Source organism: Natator depressus, chromosome 10 (assembly GCF_965152275.1).
Source record: "Natator depressus isolate rNatDep1 chromosome 10, rNatDep2.hap1, whole genome shotgun sequence".
Lineage (NCBI taxonomy): Eukaryota > Metazoa > Chordata > Testudines > Cheloniidae > Natator > Natator depressus.
In genome coordinates this window covers 31,049,282-31,075,859 of record NC_134243.1, presented here as the reverse complement: position 1 = coordinate 31,075,859, position 26,578 = coordinate 31,049,282, and the positions used below count along the sequence as shown (strand labels likewise).

Below are 26,578 nucleotides of genomic sequence, written 5' to 3'. Positions count from 1 at the left end.
GTGTGATTTGCATGTAGGTACGGGGGACTTGTCCTTCTCCACAGAGGGTAGTGTCTCCCTGGCTATGTGCGGTCCAGGGCACTACTGTGAAAGGGAAATCAGACAGAAATGGAACCAACTCAGGCTTGTGCATCTAGAGAGCCAGGCCCTGCCTTGTGTGGAATGGGGAGGAACAGAAAGGTAGAAGCCAGAGGCTCCAGCAGAGAGGGCCAGGGGACAGCATGCTTCGTAGCCCCCCTCACCCTCTGCATTTCCCCCCCCTGGCAGCAGCTTCTGGCCAGCACAGAATGTGTGCAAGGGTCTAAAGCATTGGTTGCTGAGCCACCTTTTTGACACTGCAGAACACTAGGAATGGACTGACCTGTTCTTCAGATCTGGAGCCCTCACGTTTGTTCCTCATTGAGGGGAATAAATGTTTTCCTTGCCCATCTGATGATCTGGCAGTGCTTTGGGGTGGTCCAGCAGCCTGCCATCCCCTGCTGAGTGCAGTGTAGACTGAATGGGCCTCTCATTTTGTCATGCTGGAAATGGAGATGGTCTTTGTACACATAGGTTAAGGTGTGTCCCTTGCCCTGGGGAGCTGACAGGCCAAAGCTAGACTCTGGCAGTGGCTGAGTGGAGGAAGCTGTGGGGATTACAGTGAGGCGGGAGGGAGAGCTCCTGGAGCATGACAGAGTTATGGAGAGATCTGACGGAGGATGGAAGGCACTTGGTAGTGACGTTAGGGAGGCTGTGCCAGACGCAGGAGCAGCACGAGCCAGCGTACAAAGCAGAGTGTACGAGGAGCAGAAAGGAAAGCGTGTTGGGAGGGGAGCTGGGGAAAAAGAGCAGAGATGGCAGGTTCTATAGTGAGGGCTGGGTGCTTGAATTTGATGTGGTAAGCAACGGGTGCTGATGTGGCCAGGGGGACAGGGAAGGCATTTTGGAGGGATGGGGGGAGCAGGGAGAAGCGGGCAGACCAGAGAGGGGCAAGTTACAGTGATGGAGGGGAGAGTCCTGTGCTGGGGGTCTCTTAAGCAGGAGGGGAGACATGCTCCTGGGATTGGCTCATATGTAATGACAGGGTCACAGTCAGTCCGGGTGCCTGTCCTTCCTGGCAGGAGGAATGATTAGCAGCTGCTATAGTCCCAGATACCCTGGCTGGCCAGATCCTCAGGCAGGGCGAGGAGCTGTCAGTAGAGGTTAGATAATAATGGACAGGGAATCAATCAGTGCTGCAAACCATGAGTGTGGTGGTCTGGCTGGCTTTCAGCAAGAGGAACTTCTTGCTCTTTATACAGGTGCCCCTTTGGCCAATATAGATAGCCAATAATTGGGGTCTTGTGGGGTTGTTCCATTAGGAGGGGAAATTGATTATAAGAGTCAGCTATTTCTTTCGTGCGATCCTGTTTATTTACAAAGAATAGACACAGAGTCCTGTTCCCTGGAACATAGGAGGAACAAATAACAAAAGTTCCTTGCTCACAAGTTGAAAGTCTGCCTCTCCAGTGAGTCCTGTGCCCTGAGAAGCTGTCTGTGATCTCCTTCAGGGCTACACTAGTTTTTCTGGCTTTCTCCTTTTGCGCACGAACACACAGCTGCAACCAATCAATCCCTCAGCCCCTATATTTGCAATCACTGCTAGGGAAACCCTGAGACCACATTGCTTAATTGTGTCCTTGGGCTGTAGCTTCTTGTTTCCAGTTATCACTACATAAAGGGTTATTTAATTGCTCCTTCTGTGATTTTTCTATAGACCAATTTGTTGGCAGCCATTAGCACCTTCCAGCATAATCACATGGTGGTGGTGCCCAGAGAACTGATCAGGATCCGTGTGTTAGGCACTGTACACATATAGAGGCAGACACAGTCCCTGCCTCAAGTTTCTCACAGTGTAAGAAAGTCCTGCAATGGATGCTGTAGTACTTAGATTTAGAGACCCTCAAGATTGTGGCAGACTCACTGTCTGCCACTCCTTTAGCTAGGAAGTCAATGGACTAGGGTTATTATTCCTTCAGGGAGATCCTTAGTTCTTGGTTCCAATCTGACTCATGGAACAAAATCCCAATAGAAATCAATGCCTTCTTGTACAGCCTTGTCTACACGGGCTGCATAGCTGTTGGTGTAGCAGTGCAACTACTAATATAGACATGATTCACACATTTGATGGGATTTGCACAAGTGTAAATTGTGTCTATGCTAGAGCTGTGCAGCTAGACTGGAGGCTGATGTTCAGGGTACACCAAGCCCAAGAGTGCCCTGAAGCATGATGAGCACCTCCCAGAAAGAAGGGAAGACCTGGTCTCTGCACCAAAAGGGTTTACAGGCAAGGGTCCTAGACAGAAAGGGGAAGGGCAGCACAAGCCAGCTCCTGTGCTTCCTCAGGACTACCCAGGGCATTAGGCTGTTGGGCGGTGACCCCTTGCTGGGTGAGACATGGTGGTGACTTTGAGCCGGGATTTACTGAGGTGCCAAAGGTGACTCAGGGTGTGTTTTGGGAGGATATTGGTGAGGGCTCCGTTTGCTGGGTGGATTGTTCAGAGTGGTTCCCTGGCTCTAATGGGGACATCACCACACACAATGGCAGAAAGGACATCACCACACACAGAAAGGATGGCACAAATGCCCCTGGCAGGGAGAGGCTACAGCAGTGCTGGGGAAGCACATCTCTGAATCCTGTACAGTGTGGTGCCAATTTTGGGGCCTGGACTCAGGGTATGAGGGGGTCTGAAGCCTGCAGAGCATGACTGGCTCCAAGAGGGCAGCAGGTGCTATTAATAGCACAAATGAATCTTGCTGTTTCCCTCCCCAGGTGTGAAATAACATCCCGAGAGTATTGTGATTTCATGCGGGGCTATTTCCATGAGGAGGCAACGCTCTGCTCCCAGGTACGGCCAAGGCTGCAGGGCAGGTTCTCATGGCCACTCTCTCCTCCCTCCCCTCACTCTTCTCTTTCCCTCTCCCCCGTCTCCTCCAAGTGGCGTGGTGAGATTTGGGCAAGATTTTGCAGCTTTCCTTCCCTTCGCTTGGGAGCCCCTTGCTGTGCCCCACAGCGGGCCCCATGTGAGGCGGCACTGCCCGCAGAGCTCTCCTGCCTTTATTCAAATGGGGGTGGGTGGTCAGGCCCGGCTCTGAGCCACAAACAGGTTAGAAAAGGCAACTCTTCCCTCTCTGGAGACCAGTGCAGGATTTGTGCTCCAGGCAGCCCCCTAGCCCTGCAGGGATTCAGGAATGAGGGTGGGGGTGGGAACTGAGGTACCAGAACTCTGGTTCTAGTTCTGCTCATGATGTGCTTTGTGGTCTTTTTGCTTCCTCTCCATGAAGAGGGGAGAATATGACTTCCCTGCTCTGTGGGCGGAGGAGGGTAACTGGAGAGTTGCAGGGAGTAACTTAGGGCAGGTGCACAGAGCACCAATACCCATATGGAGGCTCCCCTACTGACAGGAAGTCAGGTGAGTGGGCTCCCCCATGTGAGCAGGGGGAAGATGCATATCTTCCTGTAGGGGGCAGTCACGCAGGTGCAGAGGTGCCTAGATTCTGTGGCACTAGGCACATTACGACGAGACAGGCAGAGCAATACCTTTGTGTGGCAGGAGGGGGCAGCATACTCTAGCCTGACATAGACTCTCCTGGCTTCCAGCTGACCTTGCTCTCTATTAGGTGCACTGCATGGATGATGTCTGTGGCCTCCTGCCCTTCCTAAACCCAGAGATTCCTGACCAGTTCTACCGCCTCTGGCTCTCCCTCTTCCTCCACGCTGGGTAAGTCTCACTGCAAAAACAAACCAGTGTCTGCCACTGTCATGGCGAGGGGGGTGTGTCTGTGTGTGTGGGATACCTGGGCATGGTGCTCATTGGCTCTCTGCAAGGGGTGGGGAGTGGTTATCCCTGCTTGGGTGTGTTACAGGCAGTGCTCAGCAGGGGGCCAGTCTCCTCTGCACCTCAAATAAGTTACCAATATTTCATGTTCTTGGCCCAAGTGCTCGCTGGGGCCATGGACTGAAGTTCATGTGGGAGGCAGGCCAGAGGCCATGGGTGAGCCTGGGGCAGGGATTACAGAGCAGGACTGCATACGACCTTCGTAGCTGCTGCTTCAGCTCTGGTGTTCTCCTGATTTGGTAGGATCCTGCACTGCCTGGTTTCAGTCTGTTTCCAGATGACCATCCTGCGAGACCTGGAAAAGCTGGCAGGCTGGCATCGCATCTCCATCATCTACCTGCTCAGCGGTATCACTGGGAACCTGGCCAGTGCAATATTCCTGCCCTACAGAGCAGAGGTAGGTCTCTGGCAGGCGAGCAGGCCCAGTTACCTGCTAGAAGCACTGAATCCTACATCACCCAGCCCTAACACACCCACCTCCAGTTACCTTCTGTAGGCACAGCCCAGACTGGGGACCCCAGAGTGGCCCAACTCCTCCTTTGTGGACACCACTTGGATAAGGAGCGGGATGATAGCTCCTGGCACTTCAGCCTCCACTGCCACTTTTGTCATGGGCCATCTCTGCATCTCCCTGGCCTGTGAGGCAGAGGGCTGCACTACTGGCCACTGACCAGCTGGTCCAGTTGCTGAGCAGTAAAATCCCCAGAGCGCTCCGGACCCTCTGAGGGTCTTGCCCTTTCAGGACATGGCCCCAAGAAACAGGAATGAGGCCAGGCCCTGTCCACAGTCCTGAGAAGGCAGTGAGATGGCCCAGCATGACAGGGGGCCCATCTTGAGTTAGCCTAGTGCAGGGGCCCAGGCCCCTGACAGACCAGAGACTGAGAGCTCCACAGCTAATGTCCAAGAGCTGTTGCACCACTGCTGTAGCGCTTAAATGAAGATACTTCTGTGCCGATGGGAGAGCTTCTCCATCTCCCTGAGAGGCAGTAGCTTTGTTGACGGGAGAATCTCCCGGTGACACGGTACTGTCTACACTGGGGGTTAGGTTGGTATAACTAGGTCCCTCAGGGCTGTGGATTTTTCATACCCTTGAGTGACGTAGTGTAGAACTGGCCTTAAACAGAATCCCAGCAATGGGAGTTGCTACTGCCACCAGGCCTCCCCAGCCAGGCATGGCCCACTCTTTACCCCTGAAAATGATCTTGAGCATGTTTGTACTGCAGGTAGGAGCAATATGCCTGCACTCTTCCACAAATGGTCACTGCCTTTAGGCTGTTGGCTATGGGCAGGCCCTGATCTTAAAAGGCTGAGTGTTCCCATGGCAGGGAAAAAGGGGCAAACAACTAAAACAGACTGTCATAGCAGGAGAAGCACATACAATATTACTCCCACACCTTCCTCCATCTCTCTCACCTCACACCTTCACCCTGCCTCCCTGCTCCCATCCTCTAAGACCCCACTGTATCCAGCAGCCAAAGTCCTCTCATGCTCCCACCTGATGTCCTGATGCATTTTAGAAGAATGGTAGAGCCTAGAGCAGTGATACTCAGACTGAGGCTCGCGAGCAGCAAGTGTTTCTTTAATATGTCTCCTGAGGCCTCTTTGGAGCAGATGACATTAAAACACTGGTTAATAACTTAGATTGATTAATAATTAAAATCACACCATCAGGATGTTTTACTATATTATTAACCAACGATAGTTGATAATAATATACTTGGTCAGTCATTCTGCTGTGAGAATATATAGCACTATAATAAATGAAACAATGAATTCACACTACTGTGGCTCTTTTGGGTAATGTTGATAGCTACTTTGGCTCCTGAACCACTGAGGCCTGAGTATCACTGGCCTAGAGGATACCTTGTATTCCTCACCCCTGGATACTGGTATCTAGCTTGGGCTGTATAGCATGTTTGTTGCTTGAATGCTACCCTACAAGGAGTGAAGGCTGAATCAAACTGGCAGAAGACCTGATGCAGATACTCTCCCCCTCCCCCCGCAGTAGAAAATGGCTCCCCTGCTAGCTGTTGACTCAGAATGAGGCAGCTCCTCAGAGTCACTGACATGGAGCATTCCAGTGGCTGATAGCAAGAGAGACACCTCTGTGAAGCTGAGACCTGGCAGGAGCAATCAATAGCTGGGTTGGTTTGGTCTCACTCTCTGTAACCTGTGTCATCGTCCTCCTGCAGGTGGGCCCCGCAGGATCCCAGTTTGGAATCCTGGCCTGTCTCTTTGTGGAACTCTTCCAGAGCTGGCAGATCCTGGCACGGCCATGGAGGGCCTTCTTCAAGCTGTTGGCTGTGGTGCTCTTCCTCTTTGCCTTTGGCCTCCTGCCTTGGATTGATAACTTTGCTCACATTTCAGGATTCATCAGTGGCCTCTTCTTGTCCTTTGCCTTCCTGCCCTACATTAGCTTTGGGAAATTTGATTTATATCGGAAGCGATGCCAGATTATAGTGTTCCAGCTCATCTTCATTGGACTCTTCTCAGGACTCGTGATTCTGTTCTATTTCTATCCGATCAAGTGTGAATGGTGTGAGTTCCTCACATGTATTCCATTCACAGACAAGTTCTGTGAGAAATATGATCTAGACGCACAGCTCCACTGAAAGGCGAAGACTGGCTTCTCAAACAGGTCCTGGAGTTGGATTGTCTTTGCAGCTGCTGGGCCAGTTCCACATGGACAACACCTCCTCATCCCGTGACACATCTAACCCTGACCATGGTTAATTTAAACTGTCTTGTCAGCCCTTGGCAGACCTATTTTGCCTTATCTCAGAAGACTTGCACATTTTCTGAAAACAGAACAATTGTGCCTTGTTCAATTTATTGAACCTTTTCTGCTGCCATATTTTTATTACACTACTTTAATACTACATTTTTAACCAGATTTGTTTACTACTGCTAAGGTGGTGATTAAATAGAAAGGTAGCGTTTTAGCTACTGTTAACAATTCTGCACAGTCTATGGCTATATTTGTTTGCTTTATCCTAAGCACTTTGTCTCCGGCACCTACTGGCCACGTCCTTTCCCTTTGTCTGCAGCATTAGGTTCCATGTCTTAGGGTTTCACAGTCCCAGCAGGATGATTCTACTTTATTGTTTTGTAGCAGTTGCCATAATGAATTCTCTATAGCAGTGTACATGCTCACCATTTTGTAGGCTAAGCCCTTGAGCCTTTGTGGCAGTGGGACAAGTCATAAAGAGCCTAGTGATGGCTCTTTATGTGAAATCGGTGTGATAAGTATCATGAGCTGCTTCTTGCTAGACTCACTTGTACTTGTAGTGAACCATGCCTATTTGCTCCCTTCACCTTAATTGCCCTGTATCCACTTGCTTGTAGTACAAAACCCAGGATCTCTGCCAATCTGACTCAGAGAAAAAAATTCTTCCTGACCCCAAATATGGCAATCAGTTAAACACTGAGTATGTGGGCAAGACTCACCAGCCAGAGACTTGGGAAAGAATTCTCTGTGGTAACTCAGAGCCTTCCCCATCTTGTGTCCCATCACCAGCCATGGGCATTTCTATTTTTTTGTTAGGTTGACACAACTGATTAAAAGAGCTTTAGGACTTTTTTGAGACCAAATAGGTCCCTTTTTAATTTCCTGTTTCTCTTTCGTTCCTATCTGTACATTCTGTCCTCTCCTCTTTACTAGGCTATAGAGCAGAGGTCCCCAAAGTGTGGGGCTTGGATGACTATTTGGGGGACATAGCTGGGGCCCAGGCCAACCCCCATGCCCAGGGAACAGAGGTAAGAGGCGGTATGACTCTGAAAAGTTTGGGGAGCACTGCTATAGAGCATCCTTGTTAACAGTTCCTCCCCTAAGGGATTTCTCTCTCTGAACCTGTTGGCTATCCCCCAGCCCTTAGTTTAACAACTCCTCTACAACCTTTTTAATTTTACATACCAGCAGTCTGGTTCCATTTAGGTGGAGCCCAGCCTTCCTGTATAAGCTCCTCCTTTCCCCAAAAGATTCCCCAGTTCCTAATAAACCTAAAACCCTCCTCCCTACCCAATGACACCTGCACACTGAGCCCCTGCAGTTCTAACTGGCTCTGTGTGTGGAACTGGAAACACTTCAGAATGCTACCAGAGATATCCTGGACTTTAGAGGTTTTCTAGCAAGGTGGCACAACTGTGTGGGAACCTTCACAGAGAATTCTTCCAAAATGTTTAAATTCTCAGTTGACTGGGTAGCGATTCAGTAGCTATAGGAACAGGATGAATATTGACTAGTATAGGCCCTGATCCTGTACACCTTCCACTCCTCCTTCAAACCCATCACACCATTTTTATTAAATTTATTTAAAACACACACAGGCTGGTGTTCTGCAACATGGAGCTGTCGTCATCTTGTTTTATAGATGCCAGTTCCTTGTTCCAAGGCCATCAGATCCTGCCTGTCTCACCAAGGGAGCAAGCTCCTGGAGGTAGGGCAGCACAAAAGCAACAAATGCCATGGTTTTCCATACAGGCCAGTCCTCTGTGTGCACGCTCTCTAGCTGCTGTTGGTCTGATTCCCATCTCCTGGGCTCAAGGCCTCACGCCTCCATTTATGGCTTCTTAGAGGCAATGCTCCACACTTTTACCATATCCATTTTTTTTTAAGCTTGCAGTAGCTCAGGCTCAATTCTGCCTCTCTGTGGTCTGGATTGCTTCATGACCAAAGTCTGGTCAAGACAGCTGCATAAATTATTAGTCTGAGTCCTTTTTTTCTGGTTGTACCAATGGTGGCATCAAGTTCTGACAGACAGAACTTCAGAGGGCTCCGAAAGGCATCAGTGTGCACCATTTGCCCTTCATAGCTAGGGCACAGCAAAAGCAACCACCACATTCAAACACTAACCTATACAAGAATTTTCATCACCTCCTGCATCTGCTCTGCTCTGAAATGCCACAAGTTTCTCTTCTGGAAAGATGCTGAATCTGCAGGCTGGTCCTGCTGCAGTAACGGCCTGGACTGAGTCCTTTTCCAGCAGAGGGAATGCTGCACCTGGAGCTATAACCAAAGAGTGAGAAATCAAGACATTGCTACTGCTGCCATGATTCCCACAGGCTGGCAAGCGACCTTGTGCACCAGCTGGGCACTCTCAGCGTGGTGTATGTTGCTGTGTTTTCTTTATAGTTACCTTAGGACAATCAAGCATCCTGTATCAGACACAACATTTCCTACATCAATTACTAGGAGCTTGGCATTTGAAAAAAATACCGTGCAAACAAAACAAAATTTTGTAACTTGATAACTAAAGTTAGGCACCTAGATGAGCAGCTTGGTGGTGCAGTGCTGCTGCTTCCTCCGGCATTCAGAAAACCAGTTCACGTTATTAGACGCAGGAATATGGATTCAGGTGCTTAACTTTAGTCAACCAAGACTGACAATTTTGGCCACCCCAGTTTAAATGCCAGCCAGACATCAGAACTGTTTAGTAAGCACACACAGTACCCTTGTTACATTGTTGAAAATACTCATAGTGGCTGAAAGCATTTTAACTACATTAACAAAGAGTTAAGGTTGCCCAGTGGTGCACTGTGCCCTTACAGAATGTTTAGTTCTTCAAGTGGCACTGTATATTCCCACTTATAGGTACTGCGCCACCTTGTGTGCCTTTACTAGCACCACTGCCCCGCCCCTCAGTATCCCCGAGGTACAGAAGGGGGCAGAATGCCGGCCCCACCTCAGTTCCTTCCAACTGCATGCCTGGACAGCTGTGATCTCCTCCAGTTTCCTCCAAAAAACTTAGTGTTCCCTCCTAGTGAGTAGTTAGGGTGTCTCTCTGGTTCTGGGGTATGGTGGAACCAAAAAAGCAAAGAAAGCTGGGGTTTAAAAGGTGTGCTTACTGCCAGCTGTATTCCCAGTATCAGACAACCATGTACAGTACCTGAAGTGTCTGGGAGAAGGCCACTTGCCTTTTGGGTATCTGATCTGTCAGAAGGTCACTCCTAGTGCCCACAAGTACGGGAAGATTTGTCTGCAACGCCCTTTGCTTAAGGAAGCCCTTGAAGCTAGAGCTCTGGATCTGTTTAGACTTTGGTTTCAAGGTCTGAAAGAGTCAGCCTCTGCCCCAGTGGCCTCCACTGGTTCTGTTTGACTGAAGAATTGCAAGAAGGTGCCAAATTTCCTCCCTTATGATTCTGTCAGTGCCTCTGAGCACCCAAAAGGCAAAAGTCTCTGAGGACAATCCCTTATTCATTAAGGGATCATAGAAAAATTAGTATAATTACATCTTTGGAATCCCAGTTCTTGATCTAAGCTCTCGTCACCAAACAGGGTTTTCAAAAACAGCATTTGGGATGGGTCCTGACACTAGTAAAGGCTGCTGTCCAAGGGTAGGCTGGCCCCTCAGTACTGTGCCAGAGCACAGCCCTAAGAATCAAAGGTTGGCAAAAGGGTAGAGCCCCCAGCTTGAACCCCCCACCTCCTGGCACTGCTCTGACACCACCTCCCACCCCCCATATTTCCTATCTCTGCCCCCCCCCCCCCCCCCAAGTTGTAAGAATCTGAAAGTGTTAGCAGCAGCTCATGTTAGGTGTGCTATTTATCAGGATCCCCTTGACTAAATGGCCCAGTCACTTGCTTTTCTTTGATCACACTCAGTCCCATTGTACAGGAAGAGGGTGGAGGGCATGGATCAGGATTTCATTATCCTTATTGCTTACTAGAGACTTTCACCTGCCCTGTATTTAATTAATGCTAATTTCCTTGACAGTACTTCTAAAGTAAAACCAAGTCCACTTGTGGATTTTAGAGCCCTTGACAATATTGCTCTTAAACCAGAAATTTTGGTCTCAGGGCCAAACTTTCAAAAGGATCCCTGCAGAATGCAGGTAGAGGAAAACTAGTGTGCACAACATGCATTCTCTGAAAGCTGCCAAGGAAAGGGCTCAAACTCTCACTACATGGGTGCAGCTCAGGTTCAATGACCACAGCATGTCCCCTTGAGCCACCCTGTTACTGTGACAACAGTCTGCCTGCAAACTCTCGGGTTTCAGAAGAGCCCTAGGATTGCTGCCCTTACACATTTTACTCTTTGGAGTAGTGTATTTTACTCAGTAATTTTTTCAATATTGATTCCCCAAATGGGTAGGGGATAACACTCAGGGGGGTAACACCAGTTTGGGTGATATAAAAATGTTTGTTCCTGTATAGAACAGCATAATTCTCTATTCAAGTACAGCATCAAAAATCAGGATGAGGTCTGCTTTATAAAGAAGCAAGTCTGAGCCCCAAGTATGGGCAAAAAAAGAAAGAATTGGATTATTTTTGTGAACCGCTGATATTTAGGGAGGGGACCCTTTCCTCAAATGACCCCAAATTTGGACCACTAACCCTACCCTGAATGCACCAGTCTCCACGAGGCACAGAACTTTCAAACAATTCAAGTCGCCCTGTGGATTTTAGAGTATTTAGAATAGGTGTGTTTTAAACAGTAGGCGACTCTTGACCTCAGCTGAACTAGAACTGCTGTTCTACTATAATCTTGTGGCTCAGAATTAAGGATATCTGGGAAATGCATCAAGAACTCATTTTTTAACCATATCAGCATTAACCAAACGCATGAACTGCAAGGATAATAGGTGATTTATTAAATACCTGAACCAGTTGTTTCCACTGCTTTCAATGTGTAGGTTGATTTAGTTGTGTTCTTGCTATGTGGTTTATATAAGCACTGAATTAATAGTTCACTATAAATTAAAGTGCTCCTTCAGAAAGCAAAAAGAAAAGGAGGACTTGTGGCACCTTTTTGCGAATACAGACTAACACGGCTGCTACTCTGAAACCTTCAGAGAGCTGTATTTATTAGCTGTAAAATACTATTGGGGGGAGGTAACCCCATTGATATCAGTCACAGCCGCAGTGCCTAACGATGAGGCATCTGCCTACTTGGCCTCACTCCAGCCTACGTGACTGAGACCTGGAATTGTAGTAGGACAAGTGGCTGAAAGTGACTGGAACACAGCAACAACTCTGGAGCGCTCCAGCAGATGAGAGTTGCAGCATTGGGCACCATGAGCATGAGCACTATGATCCTGGATTAATGAAGATATAGGCTTACAGAATGTGTGCATGAAGCTTTAAGACGTACCTTACAGGTCACTTTCGAAGTTTCTTTATAAAGCAGACCTCATCCCGATTTCTGATGCCGTACCTGCAGAGAGACTTATGCTGTTATATGTCCATGAACAAACTTTTATATGCCCCCAGCCCAGACTCCTCCTCACCTGGTAGAGTCCATGCTTTAAAGGAGAGACATGGGCACCGTGTTATTGGCAGGATGCCAAATAGTCATGTGACCAGAGAATTCTATTCCATTTATCCAACTTCTCACCCCATCACTGCAGTAAGTCAGGACCTACAGTCATTCAATGCATTAAGTGACATGACTAACATCTATCACATTCACCTCCTTCTCTCTCATCCTGTCCCCAGTGTGAGAATCATGCGTGCACGGGAGGGTTGGCTTTTTGTAGCAAAGGCATTTCTTGCACCCACAAATCCATACACTGTATTTAGGAGACAAGCCTTTCCCCTTCAGTCTGTGGATGGAGGTTGCCAATTTTCTTCATCCAATCTGACTGGCTCCAGTGTGCCCAGTGCCAGAATGTCTGTAATAGCTAGAGAATGCAGCAGGTGCTGGCGCTGCTCTCTTCTTCTCATGTTACTGAGTATATGTATGGGAAGCTGGGATGGCTTGTAAACTTCTTACTTAGGTCCCAAGTGACATACCACTAAGCAGGGCCAGGAGCCTGTCTTCCACTCTTCACTCCCTCTTCCTGTGTTATCATGACTCCCACCCTACCTCTCCCTTCAGCCTCTCAACCAGTGGCACGGCTCCTCTCCCCAGTGCCAGGGTTCTGTCCTTGGTCTGCTCCCTGTCCTCATCTTATCCTGGATGCCTCACTGCCCATTAAACCACAACGGGAAAAAAGACCAACTAACCCCCTGGTCCCAGCTAATTTCTGCCCTCCCAGCCCCATCACCACCACACATGCACGCTGCTCCCTGAGGAAAAACAACACCCCCCTTTCCCCTGCCTCTTTTTCCCTTGGTCTGTGGGCATCTGTGTGTTGTCAGGCTAATTTAAACTGAGCCCCTCAGGGCAAAGTGTCATATTTATCTGAGAAGCACCATGCATACCTGTGGTTGGTGCTCTGGAAACAGCAATAGCCTGGGGAATGCAGAACCTACTCTTGGTAACTGCGAATCAGGGAAATAGCTTTTCACCAGGAGAAAGGACTCATGGCTGCTCTGTTGATCTACAACGTTTGCGGACTTCGAAACATCAAGTCAACACATTGTACTGTTATACACACGCCCCGCTGAGCTCCCTCCCAAGAGCGTGAAGTCATGCACACTATGAGGGCAGCCCAGAGAGTGAGAAACAGGTACTGAGACATGGGGGGGGGGGGGGGGGGGTCCCTTTAATAATAATTATAAATGTTGGATCTAGATCGGTCAGTGGTGTATCATAAGTGGGGCTGGATCTTTCACCCTGGATAGCGGAGCTGACCAACCTCTGGAGAGAGGGCTTTCTAAGAGAACCCCTTACTAATACTCACCAAATCACTTCCACTGAGGTTCATTGAGACCAAGCCAGAGAAGGAGCCTTAATGGCTCTAGCCCACTTTTGTGGGAACAGTGTGAACAAGAGGGAACACGAATGGGAAATCCAAAGACACAGGAGGTTCTGGGCCAGCTAGAGGAATGTAAGTGGCTTCCGTTTTGTTCCTGTAACTGAAGAGGAAAGCCTGTCTAACTGAGCACACAGAAAAGTGTAAGACTAGATAAAAAGAACAGGAGTACTTGTGGCACCTTAGCAACTAACAAATATATTAGAGCATAAGCTTATAAGATCTCTCTCTCTCTCTCCTTACTATATGTTCCATTCTATGCATCCGATGAAGTGGGCTGTAGCCCACGAAAGCTTATGCTTTAATAAATTTGTTAGTCTCTAAGGTGCTTACAAGTCCTCCTGTTCTTTTTGTGGATACAGACTAACATGGCTGCTACTCTGAAACCCGTAAGACTAGATGAGACTCAATGTGTGTGTTGGCTGTTTATTGTTAGAAAATCTCCCTCTCTCTCATTGCTTTGTTGCAGTGGTTAGCTAAAAACAGTTTTAAGGAGGCTGTTGGTCAATCTCATTGGTCACAGATTCCCCCAGGGAGAAAACACATGCCTGAGCCCAGGTCAGGAAGAGACATACAGCTAGTTCACTGACATAACACACCCTGGGAGCACTCCATGAGGCAATGCAGTCACACTTCTCAAGCTTTCCATTGGAAAATCTAACCAGAATCAAAGGGACAAGACCAGCCCCTGTACACACAAACGTTTTACACACATGCAGTCTGACAACAGCGATCAAACCAGGCCTCCTCCTAGTTCCAACAGGCTCAGTGAAGATAGAGAAATCCTGATACTTACTCTCGCAGCTTCTTTTTGTCATCTGTCATTTTCTCTCCAGCAAAGGTTAAGTGATATGTTCTCCATACATAGGTCCTGTAAAAGCAAAATTCTGTGACTTAACAGAGGGCAGCAGGAACAGCAGCAAGCCACAAAGGATCAGAAAATAAGGATGACAACAGCTCTGTACGTGGCCTGCCCTTCCACCGCTCTGTTCCCAGCTATCACAGGTCAGCCCAGAGTGGAGTGACTGAGCAGTTAGGGCCTTCATGCTCTTTCTGCCCCACATGTGCTTTACAACGGACTCCACCTGCAGTTATGTCTCTTGGTTTGACTACACAAATGAAGGCCAGGATTTACACGCCTCAGAGACAAAAGGAAATGAATAGGATTGTGTGGGTGGCTGCTTTATGCTCCCCTTGTTGTAGGAGAAATGGTAGTATAAAGGTTCATCAGACTGCCCACAACACCCCCTTTCCTCTGGGGAGCCCCCAACTCACCAGCTGATGTGCTGTATGCCCCCTTCCCGCTCCTGCTTCAGCTGCACATATCGCTGGATGGCTTTCTTCAGGTCCAGGACACTGGCATTCTGTACCACTACTACAGCTAAAAGGGAAAAGACTGTCACCTGGCAATGGCCCCAGAGATGCATTCTGGAGGGAGGCAGAGCTCCAGCTCCCATACCCCACCCTCACCTCTTGGAAGCTGCACTTTAAGTGGAGTTGCTTTGTGCTATTTGTGGAGAATAAAGAGCAACACTAGGACTGGCTTTCCTTAATGCTCCAATCCAAAAGCCTGTGCCACAGTAACCCCAGGGAATGGGCTCAGGGCTGGAAACTGTATGATACAAAGCCAGTTTGGCAGCTGGTGAGAAGTGAGGTAGGGATGAGTCTGCCTGGCTTTATCAACTATCACACAGGAGTTTTTTACTTTATTGCATCACAGCATTTTAGGCCCCAACCTGTGTGTCTGACTCAGGAGATGGTTTGGGCTGCATGAGCCTGGTGAGAAGGCATTAAGCTACAGCACTCTGATACCCTGCTGGCAGTATTCAAAGCCCTGCATGACAAGGAGTTTACCAATCTAGTGCCCTTCACAAAATATCACCATGGTAAGGTGCCATGTGGAAGGGCTTGCCCAACCTCAGACACAGCACCCACCGCACTGGCTTACTAGCCGGCTCAATACTTAAGTGTTGAATTTCCTAGAACAACTCCTCAACCTTCTGGTTCCATTCAAAACCCAGCCCCGGCAGATAGCCTTTTTTCACCAAGCATGGAATTCCTCCCCAGAGCCCATCAATGCCACCCCTACACTGGCTGGGGAAGTTCACCTCAGAGTGAGCTACGCGGTGGAATAGGCACCACTAGATCAAGTGGCAAGAGAAGATGTGGGAACTGAACTTTGGTCTCAGTGTCCTCCCCAGATCCAACTCCACCTGAGCCTGGCTTCAGTAGGAGGCTGCACACATGCCCAGTGCCACTTAACTGCAAGCAACTACCCCAGCTAGCTCTACCACTCTCCCCCCCGCTCCTGCTTCTAACTGACCAATGCTCCAGAGCTCTAAGCTGTGCCTGAGATTTGCAGGGGAGATCATTCAGCATTGTCCCTGTCTGTGTGTCATTTAACATAACAAATACATGTATGGAGGGGCAGGCCCTACACAACCCCTGAAGTAGCACATGGGAGCAGACCCACTTCTCCTGCCTTTAGCCCCTCCTTTCTCTTTAGGTCAAAGATCTGGCCAGTGAACTAAGGCAGGCCGTCAGTGTGATCTTAGATGATATGTCTACTCTGCAATAAAAGACCCATAGTATGGGCATCTGTGGAGGCACCCATGCACAAGGGTGGGTCTCAGAGCCCACGCTCCAGTTTGAGCCCGAATGTCTCTGCTGCAATTTTTAGCCCCACAGCCTGAGCCCTGCAAGCCGGAAGCAACTGACCTGGACTCAGACTCAGTGCTGTGACCTTTTTATTGCAGTGTAGACATACACTGAGAGACTCCCAACACAACCCCGACAGTCAGCCTACGGCGCCGGGGATGGGGGGAGAAGCATGTCAGGGACTTACGCATCACTTCTTCATCTGCCTTGCACACCCGCACAGTCATGGCTTGGCCATACTCCAGCGCAATCTGAGAATTGATCTCCTCCACGGTGACCTGTCCAGAAAGCGAAAGGCAGATGAACCACCAGGTGCACCTTGCTCCCCACAGCCCTGTTAGTGCTCTGAGAGGTGTGACTCAAAGCATCTGACACCTGCAGCTTTGGGGCTCTGCCGCTTGCCAGCCTCCCCCTCCTGCCCCCAAAGGCTCTGCCCCTCCCACACCCTGCCGCCAATCCGCAACCCCCAGCTCCTCCACAGCCCTGCCCCTCATCCCCCCCTCCACGGCTTTTCCTCCCGCCCCCCTTTTTCCAGGGCTCTTCCTCCCCCACTCACCACCCATGCTCCAGGGCTCTGCCCCCCATGACTGCCCATGCCCTGAACCCACCTGCACCCCCGAGCTCCTCCAGGACCCTGCCCCCCAACGCCGGAAACCCAACCCCCCCTTTCTCCAGGGCTCTGCACCTCCCACCGAATTTCCAGGGCCCTGCGCACCCCACAGCCCGCACCCAACCACCCCCACGCTCCAGGGCGCTGACCCCGGCAGTCACGTGCGGGGGAGGAGCTCGCCCGGGCTCGGGACACGCCCCCCAGCACCTGTCCGGCTCGCGGCCGGTCAGTGACCGCCCCAGAGCGGGGGCCGCGCTGCAGCGACGCGGCACAATGCGGGGGGCGGGGCTCGGCGCGGGGGGGCGGGGAAGCGGCACCTGCACGGGGAGGTCGCACAGCAGCGGGTCCTGCACGAGGCGGGCCAGCCCCTCCTGGAACAGCTCGAGCACCTCGGCGTGCGCCAGCTCCTCCTCCTCGGGGCCCGGCTCCGCCATCGGCCCGTCGCCCGCAGCTCGCCAGGAGGGCGGGGCCTGAGCGCGGGCGGGGCTTCCCGTGACCCGAAGAAGGGAAGAGGCGGGGCTGTGACGTGACCCGGAAGCGGAAATGCTGCTGTTCTGCCCAGCCTGCGGGAACGTGCTGGTGGCCGAGGAAGGCGCGAGATGCCACCGCTTCGCCTGCACCACGTGTCCCTACGTGCGCAACGTCACGCGCAAGGTAATCCCCCCCCCCACCGGTGGCAGCGCCCCCTGCTGCCGCCTCCCCTGGCGAGGCCTGTGCTTCGGTGGGCGGGGACTGCCAGCCCCTATAGCCCGCCTCCTGGGGAGAGCAACCAATCAGAGCCTGGTGGGATGGGCCTGAGGGGGGGGTCTGCTGGGGGCGGAGCTAGTCGCTGGCAGGGCGGGGCCGATGTGGGCGGGACTCATGCCATGGGCGGAGGCGCCTCCCCCCCAGGCCGCCTGGGTGAAATCCGAGGGGGTCTGGGCTGGAGCCTCACGGCCAGTGTGCCCCCCAGGTGAGCAGCCGGAAGTACCCGAAGCTGAAGGAGGTGGACGATGTGCTGGGCGGCGCTGCGGCGTGGGAGAACGTGGACTCCACGGCAGGTGAGCGTCGCCCTTGGGGCTTGGCTGGTGATGTCTGGTTGGCCCCTCCGCTGTGGGAGACACTGGGCCCTCCTGGCATGGCGGGGGGGCCAAGCCAGAGCGTGAGGGACAAGCTGAGCCAGGGAACAGCTCCTGGCAGGCTGGCTCCCAGCCTCCCTCCAGTACAAGAGCGGCCCTATTAGGTCAGACCAAGGGTCCATCTAGCCCAGGATCCTGTCTTCTGATAGTGGCCAATGTCAGGTGCTTCAGAAGGAGTGAACAGAACAGGGCAGTTATCAAGTGATCCATCCCCTGTCATCCAGTTCCAGCTTCTGGCCGTCAGAGGCTAGAGCCATTCAGAGCATGGGGCTGTGCCCCTGCCCACCTTGCCGAGTAGCCATTGATGGACCTGTCCTCCATCAACCTAACTCTTTTTTGAAACCCCTTTATAGTTTTGGCCTTCGCAACATCCTCGGGTCATGAGTTCCCAGGTTGACTGTGCATTATGTGACAAAACACTCCCTTTTGTTTTAAACCTGCTGCCTATTAATTTCATTGGTTGACCCCTAGTTCTTGTGTTACGAAGAGTAAATAACACTTCCTTATTCACTTTCTCTACATCAGTCATGATTTTCTAGACCTCTGTGATATCCCCTCTTAGCTATTCTTTTCCAATTTTAATATATCTTTTTGAGATGGGGTGACCAGAACTGCACACTGTATTCAAGGTGGGGGTGTACCATGGATTTATATAGTGGTATTATATATTGTCTATCCCTTTCTTAATGGTTCCAAATGTTCTGTTTGCTTTTTTGACTGCCACTGCACATTGAGTAGATGTTTTCAGAGAACTATCCACAATGATTCCCAAGATCTCTTTCTTGAATCATAACAGCTAATTTAGACCCCATAATATTGTGTGTATTGTTGGGATTATGTGCACTACTTTGCATTTAACAACATTGCACTCTTTGCACTCATAACAACTCTTTGCAGTGTGCTTTGGAATTAATTTTGTATCGTCTGCAAATTTTGCTACCTCACTGTTTACCCCTTTTTCCAAATCATTTATATATATATTGAACAGCATATTCTGGGTCTGCTTATGTGCATGGAGCTGTTGCTATTTCTGTGCTTCCATTTCCCTACTCCCATTGGGATCTGCTCCGTACCCTGCAAGATTTTCGACTGAGAAAGAAGTGACTTCTGGCCCTACCTTTCAGTGGCCATGAGAGCAGCATTAGTGCCCTGCTGTATCTTAGAAACCAGACAGTCCCCAACATGTTAAATCCATTGGCATTAGGGAGTGCTCTTAAGGACAGTGGCCAGAGTTACTGATCTACCCCTGAAGGCCCTTTAAGTTCTCCCATCATGTAAAAAGTGAGCCAGTGGACATTTTGAAATAGCTCTTGAATGGATTGTGGAAGGCTGAATTCTAGTCCTTCAGATAGAGCAGCTCTAGAAGTGAGCTCCCCTGGCAGAATGAAGAATTGCTTTGCTAGCCCTGGGAGCTGTACTCACTGTAGTTCTTCTTCTGGTTTCTTTTGCAGAGCCGTGTCCCAAGTGTGAGCATCCGCGTGCTTACTTCATGCAGATTCAGACCAGATCAGCTGATGAGCCCATGACCACCTTCTATAAGTGTTGCAATGCCCAGTGCGGCCACAGGTGGAGGGACTAATTTTTGCTTCAGATTCAATTTCTTCAGTATCATTTTTGCTGTTTGTTTGAAAATTCTCCAGCTGGGTTCTATGAAAGATGGTAACATGGAAATAAGTGTCTCTGGTTCCAGCTGTTGCATAAAGTTAAATTAACACTGGCTGCTGCTCGTGCAGGCATTCACCATAATCTGATGGTCCAGGGGCTGAATGTTATGCGTACACTGCACATTTTCCTGATAGCAAACATTGTTAGAACAAAGAACTGCCTCTGTTTAGAGATTATATGCAAAAAACTATTTATTCAGCCGTTCCCACTACAACGCTGCTCTTTTATAGTGATGCATTAAGTTATCATTTATTACTAACCACAGCTGTGATCTAAGATTGCAGGCTAAGAAATGGCAGGAATGGTCAGTATCTAGATGGGAAACAGACAAATAAAATGTTTAAGTCGTACTATTGCTTCAGTGGGTGATGCTTCCCCTGGATCAGTACTGAACTCACAGGACTGGGGCCCTGTTGTACTATGCTCTCTACAGAAACCTGACAAAGACTGTCCCCTTGCCCTAGATTGCTTATGAATGAAAGGGAAAAAAAAAGACAGGTGAAAGATGAGGGGAAAGAGATGCAGCATACAAGGAGCATGATCAGAGTGATGGAGAGGAATTGTCATTTTAGTTTTGTGTTTCAATATTTAACTCCTGTCCCTGGATGGTGTGAGGCCAGTGTGTGAGTGGAGGTGGCTTCTGTCTCATAAGACCTAAAACCAGGGACCTGACTGCTGGACACTAAGGATACCACAGTGCTTTTTTCAGACTTATTTAAAACGCAGGCTTTGTCTATGTTCAAAGTTGCACTGATTTAACTAACGGTGTGTTTAAAAAGACCTCCAGCAACTAGTGAAACCAGTGCAAATCCCTGTGTTGACACAGTAGGATTTAAACCTAACATATTGATGTATTTTGATTCCTTAGGGAGTTAATATAAGCCAGCTTTAAGTCAAATTAAGAGTGTCCAGTAGTTTTACTAAAGTTAAACTAGTGCCATTTCAATATAGACAGATGTTCTCCTTCTCATATTTATTCAGTGTCAAGTAACCAGGTGACTTTTCAATAGAAACAACTGCAGTGTAATGTAATTTTTCCCATCGCTGGGTTACCCTAAAATTTAGATGCCAATTAAGTTAGCCTACAATGGTGCTTTTAATTTAACAAAAGGGTAACAAGGTTGTGGCCCGCCCTAAAGGAATTGCCAGAGCTTTACCGGGGGCTTGTTTCTGACCTGCAGAGCACTCCCAAGAGCAAGCTAGTCTTGCTAACCCCTGAAAGGACACGGATACAGCCTTCTGCTCAAGGATGGACACACAAGCAGAAATTCTTCAAAAACAAAAATTATTTATTTAACAGAAATAGAAGTTACAGTGGGTTTAATAAGGCAAGAAAAGATATAGCATTTAATACAACACAATATTGTACACAATATTAAATTACATTTAAGAATTGTACAATAAAGCAGTGCAACAAAATAAAAAGACTACATAGGATATCTAACACATACAGGAAATACAGTAGTTTCAATGAAACATGCATATAGGGATCCCATATACACAAAGGCTTTTAGTTTTAGTGATACAATTTAACCCCGTATTTAATACAATATGGTGTATGTGACCTCTATATACACGTATGAAAAACCATTACTGTATTCACAGATTTAAACATTTATTTAGCATCAACATTAACACTTAATACTAAACATTTCAAATTGAGCATCCTACAAATGCTGGCCAAATGGTTGCAGGACGGGTAGGGGAGAGCTCACTCAAGGCACAGGCATCTGGCTTTATTTATAGACAGATCCATATATTCTTAAATGATAGGTAGAAAAGAAGATCAGACTTACACTTATATCCAAAACTCCCTCTGTATCGTCTTAGGTCCTTCGGATCTGTCTTCGTTTTAGGGAGTGTAGTCTCTACAGTTGCGGTCTCTCTTCGAGCTGCTGGCAAGGTAGCTGCTAGCAGGCAGTTGTTCGTTGCCAAGGCAACCTTAGAATTCTGCTGATGATCTTTGAGACTTCTTGATCTTCCAGGTAGTGCTGTCGTGTCTTGCCACTCTTGCTCTTCTCAGTCTGCTGTCGAATTCACTATGTCGAACTTGCTACAGTCTCAGCCTGCTGGCTGTCTGCCTTATATACTGGTTGCTCGCTCAAGGTTAGCTCATTAATATAATTTGTCTGGCTCAGCCAATCTGCTTCCAGATATTAGAATATTTCATCTTCCTGTCTAGATTCTCCCCCTTTTATTAGCATATTTGTACTTCCTGTCTTGCTTCTTCCCCTCTTACATCATCCTATTTTTAGATAACTAAGCTCCTCCCCTGATGCCATCTTGGATTCTAGACTTTTCTGAGCTCCTCCCTCTGATGCCATCTTGTTTGCTAGAACTTTCCACTACTTAAATTTGTCTGCATTATCCCCCATCTCCGCCATTTTGGTAAGCCATGTTGGATTTTCTATATTTAAACTATCATTAGTTTCTACTTAGAACCTTAATGTTAAAACTAATTAATATTTTATGCAAGCCAAAGTTCTCTGATACTGTCACCACCTTAATTATATCAGTTGGGAAAAGTGAATTTTATGGTGTTTTTAAACCCCCTCTGAGGTTTTTCTGCAAGCTTTTATTAAGGTGCTGCAAGGTATTTCAGAACATTCAGAGCAAAAATCTCTTGGTACAACTGTGCTCTGAAAAACCATCTACAGCCGTGAAAGAGAACCTGCAAGGGGCACCCGACTTTGGGGGTTCTGTCATTGGAGCTTCACTTTCACACACAACTAGTTTTGAAAGTGGCGCCAAGGAGAGTGAGGTTATACCTGGCCAGTAACCAGTTGGTACATTCTACAGGTAGCACATTTGAGATGCTGCTGTAGAAAATGACTTTGGGAAAGCAGCATATAAGTTCCATACTCATCTTTCAATGATCTCGCATCAGATGGGACCAAGTTACAAGTACAAAGATTTTTTTTAATTGCTAGCTCTGCACATTCGCACTGGCATTAGCACATCTGTGCTTTTTCCATTTCATGGATGATCCATAAAGACTTTGCAAGCACCTTGGTCTACAGTTCTGTTACATGAGGTAGAATAACATTTAACTCCCTCTCCCAGAGCTGTGCTAGCTCTTCAGGATCTGGAGGAGGAAAAAGTAGGAAAAATTTACTTCGGCAGCAATCTGCTGAGAATCCTCATAGGTTTGCCATGTGTAATGTCATGGTTAGGGCCCTACCAAATGCAGGGTCCATTTTGGTCAATTTCACGGTCAGAGGAATTTAAAAATCATAAATGTCATGATTTCAGCTATTTAAATCTGAAATTTCACAGTGTTGTAATTGTAGGGGTCCTGACCCAAAAAGCACTGTGGGGTTATTGTAGAGGGAGTTGCATGACACATTTTTCATGGCCGTGAATTTGGTAGGGCCCTCGGCATGGAGAAGCAGCACTCTCACAGCTTTGCTCCCTCTGCCCAGCCATGCTCCAGATTCAGAGAAGCCCAGCCACGTAGCGCTCAGAGAGGAGTGCTGTGTCGACTCAACTCTCTGCCTTCAAATAGATTTCATGTCAAAGGAGCAAACAAAATAATGGGTAGAAAGGCTAAGTGAAAGCTGCAAGATTGTTCAAGCTGCGTCAGGTAGGATCTGTTGTATGTGTTTACACGGAATATATGGGCCAAAGCTGTTACCATAACCCAGTCACTGTCCAACATTAAACAGTTTTAAACAAGGTTTGGTATACAGAGACCTTAGCCTGTTTTGTGCCATGCCAAACATACCATTAAAAATCCTTTTAACATTTTATTAAAGATACAGAGAAAATGGTTACAACGTTTGCTATGTAAAGTATTGAATAAGGTTTTTGTTTTAACAGTGTTCCTTATTCCCTTTCCCTTTAGCTGGAGAGAGTTTTTAGAAGGAAAAAATACTTGTTTGATACCATCTAAGAGACTGCCAATGATGGTAATAACTGTCCTTTTTGGGGAAAAGATTAGTAGTTAGTAGAGAGAGGCTGGAACTGTCATTGTTGCTGTTGATGTTAAAGTCTGATCCTGTTTCCTAAAAGGGAGAGGAAAAGAACAGCAAAGACTGAAAATGCAAAAAGAAAAGGAGTACTTGTGGCACCTTAGAAGTGTCTGTATCTGACTCTCACTTGCAGCCTCACTGCTGGAAGAACATAGGCATGGCACATGGTCTGAGACCTGGCAAAGTCATACTAGCATCAGACAGTTTAGGGCATTGTTTTTTGCCACTCTCTGGTCACAGTCTTACAGCAGTGTTACAAAATATGCAGTCTTGACCGGTTAAGCAAGATGGAAAAAGAAGAGAGAGTGAAAACAGAACAGAAAAGGTGGATAAGGAAAAGGATACCTGGGGTGAGACAAAGTGGAGTGGGGATTCAGACGGACGTGGTAGGTAGAGATGGTCATCTGGCTTCCTGGACATCTTTCAGGATTGGGAGGTCTGCAGTCCCAGGAGATGATGGGGGTCACAGCCGTGAGGGTGAAGCTCACTCCTGTAGCCTTTTTCTCCTGAAGTCTCTTTCTTTAAGGACCCCAAAATGGAGTGATGGGCGGAACAGCCTGTCCTCTCATTTTGTCCACCAGTTAGGCCTAATTCCTGACACCAATTTTGGTTCTCTGATTGCTGATCCCGTCCTTTTCTTGTTTATCAAGCATGATGTTAACTCAGTCCTTGAGTTATATCAGTAGGCCTCTCCCTTTGGACTAATTCGTTCTTTCTATCTCCTTTCTGCACTTTTTTCCATCACCATAACATAGGTTACTGTGATATTTTATAACCTTTCACTCACTCGTCACAGTTGAACTCACAATTAGGGGAAGTTTACAGGTCCATTTATTACAGCAGATCCCTATAGTGAGCTTGGACAAAACACTTGACAAAGGCTGCAGGCATGAATGTGTTCCTAGCGGAGGAACTTGCAGCGCTTTGATAAGGTAACCTGTTTGCAGCGTTAAACAAGGCCAGCCCAAATCAAAGGAAGGGATGGCTGAAATCAGGAGTGTGCTGGAAGCAAGGTGGATGCCATCTGCTGGGCTACTGGGGGGTTTGCTGCTGTGATGGTTGAGCCAATAAGTTCATATTACACTCAAAACTCCATTAAAACATTATAAAAGTTGCGAAGTTGAGCACTCAGAAGTTAGGAAATGCCAGAATTAAGGTGGTTTGTGCAGCCTTAATTTGGTCCTTGTGTGCCTATGCCTTATGATGGTCTAATCACCTGAGCACATGCTATATTTTCCACAGGGCCCCTGTCTCAATCAGGGCCCAGGCTGGATGTGCTCTGGGGATGAATCAGGGTTGCAAAGTGAGGGAGTCTTAGAATGGTGCTCTTTGCTGTCACAGGCAGCAGGAGAAGCTGACTAATGAGAGGGCATCTATGCCATAGGCTCAGCAGGTTTTGATGCAGTGCTAGGTCCCGAGATCCAGGGTGTTACTTATCAGCTCTGTGTTCTTGGGGAACCAGGGCGCAGTACCCAGCCTGTCTGACTCATGAAAGACCTCCCCTCTGAGCCTCTGCTTGAACCAAAACCGATCAGAAGAAAGACTTACAAAAAGCAATGAAAAGGCAGTTGGAGACCCACCTAAGCCCCTGGGACAAGGGTGACAGGATTAAGGCAACTCCCCTAGCCTCATTTGCATCGAAGATGGGACAAGGCAACATCTCTATTATCATACAGAATGGAGAACAGAGATTCCAAGGCAAGAACCGCATGGAACTCTGGGACCAGAAAAGCAGGGAAGCACTGCATGATGGGGGATCTCTGCTCCAGATGTTAATGAACCCACGACTGCACACACCCAGCTCAGTAGTTATCAGACCAATTCTAGTAATAAATCCTTTATTGGTATCCAAAATAGTGAAGCTCCCTAATTGCATTGTGAGCGCCCTCCAAGGAACACTGCCCATAGCCAGAAATGATCAGCTCCCAGTGTCTGGCCTGAACAAAACAACTTTGGGATGCTCCCTTGAGCTATCAGTTTACACATAAACAAATCTAGTGTTCTCCGTTGAACCATTATTGTTTCTCTACAAAAACCCCTACCCATGCTCAAGTAAGCGTTCTGATGCCTGGATCCAAAATCTGCATCAGTTCTATTGGGACTTCAGCATCTCCTGACTGATCGTGCTGGGGACTCTGCCTGTCCCCAGCACTCTGGACCCTCAGCTACCACCGCCTGGGACCCCCGATCGATTCAAGCTTCATGGAGTCGTGAGAACTCAGCTCTCTCTCTCGGTATAGCCCGACCTTGACTTGTGTGGTCAGTTATAGTTTTCTAAACCTGACTTTCATAATCAAATTTAAGCTAGATTTAATATTACAACTGTTTTGTTTGTATGGTTATTACCTGGCAATAAATAACTTTCATGGTTAAGCTGGTTGCTTCTCTCCCCCTTTTGGGTGTTTTTGGCTTCCTCATTCGCGCTGCAGCAACACTCCTCGTACCTAAGCTAAAAGATCCCTGCAGTGCCCAAAAATCCGGTGGGGTTTGCTCATCGAATGGGTTACTACCTGAACAATTGTAACGTGAAAGTGGGGACAGGGATGTGCTGAACCTGGGACATATGAGGGTGGCAGCCTGGAAGTGCAGCTCAACCCAGCCTGCTCCATTGTTCTCTATTCCGGTGCAGTGCCCATGGCCTACGAGGGTGACAGCCTGGAAATGCTGCTCAACCCAGCCTACTGAGTCCAGGGAGATATAAGGGGTGAACTTGGGAGTGCTGACTAACCCGGTCCTCTCAGACGCGCTCTGTTAGTGTGTGTGTGTGTTTGTCTGATTCTGGGGAACCTAGGTCCTGCAGCATAGCTCCATTGGGAGGGGACTTGCAGCGGGGAGAAGTAGAGCTCTGTATAAGAACACAAGTGATACAAGCAGTACATTGATAGAAGTACACACCCCAGACTTTGCTGTGGAAGATGAATCTGGCCACATCCGGGTGAAGAGACCACTCACAGTGCCATGTAAACAAATTGCTCAGGAGCTCTGCTAGGTTGTTCTGTATGCCTGATAGATGCTTCAAGATCTATTGAACTGGCAATACTGAGCTCCCAAAGTAGAGTTGCT

The 26,578-nt window shown here is 48.3% G+C and overlaps 3 protein-coding genes across 4 annotated transcripts in view; 2 read left to right on the top strand and 1 right to left on the bottom strand.

Moving 5' to 3' along the window:
* Positions 1 to 6,770, top strand: part of RHBDF1 (rhomboid 5 homolog 1) — a 111,444-nt gene extending 104,674 nt beyond the window's left edge. Inside the window, exons 16-19 of one of the 2 annotated variants that reach the window (XM_074965613.1) lie at positions 2,792 to 2,867; positions 3,640 to 3,740; positions 4,101 to 4,254; positions 6,050 to 6,770. In XM_074965613.1, coding sequence (XP_074821714.1) covers positions 2,792 to 2,867; positions 3,640 to 3,740; positions 4,101 to 4,254; positions 6,050 to 6,469 — 751 coding nt within the window. In that variant the 3' untranslated portion in view covers positions 6,470 to 6,770. The remainder of the gene's footprint in view (positions 1 to 2,791; positions 2,868 to 3,639; positions 3,741 to 4,100; positions 4,255 to 6,049) is intronic. The other variant, XM_074965614.1, reaches the window with a different exon arrangement.
* On the bottom strand, positions 1,364 to 17,265 carry SNRNP25 (small nuclear ribonucleoprotein U11/U12 subunit 25). The gene is made up of 6 exons (XM_074965615.1): positions 17,079 to 17,265; positions 16,339 to 16,429; positions 14,769 to 14,874; positions 14,290 to 14,364; positions 11,948 to 12,010; positions 1,364 to 8,862 (listed from the first exon to the last, which is right to left on the bottom strand). Exons 1-5 carry the CDS (start codon positions 17,193 to 17,195, stop codon positions 11,956 to 11,958), a joined length of 444 nt encoding a protein of 147 aa, XP_074821716.1. The 5' UTR covers positions 17,196 to 17,265; the 3' UTR covers positions 1,364 to 8,862; positions 11,948 to 11,955.
* Positions 17,258 to 25,850, top strand: POLR3K (RNA polymerase III subunit K). Its single transcript, XM_074965616.1, has 3 exons — positions 17,258 to 17,415; positions 17,714 to 17,801; positions 19,331 to 25,850. Exons 1-3 carry the CDS (start codon positions 17,305 to 17,307, stop codon positions 19,456 to 19,458), a joined length of 327 nt encoding a protein of 108 aa, XP_074821717.1. The 5' UTR covers positions 17,258 to 17,304; the 3' UTR covers positions 19,459 to 25,850.
* The last annotated feature ends 728 nt before the right edge of the window (positions 25,851 to 26,578 follow it).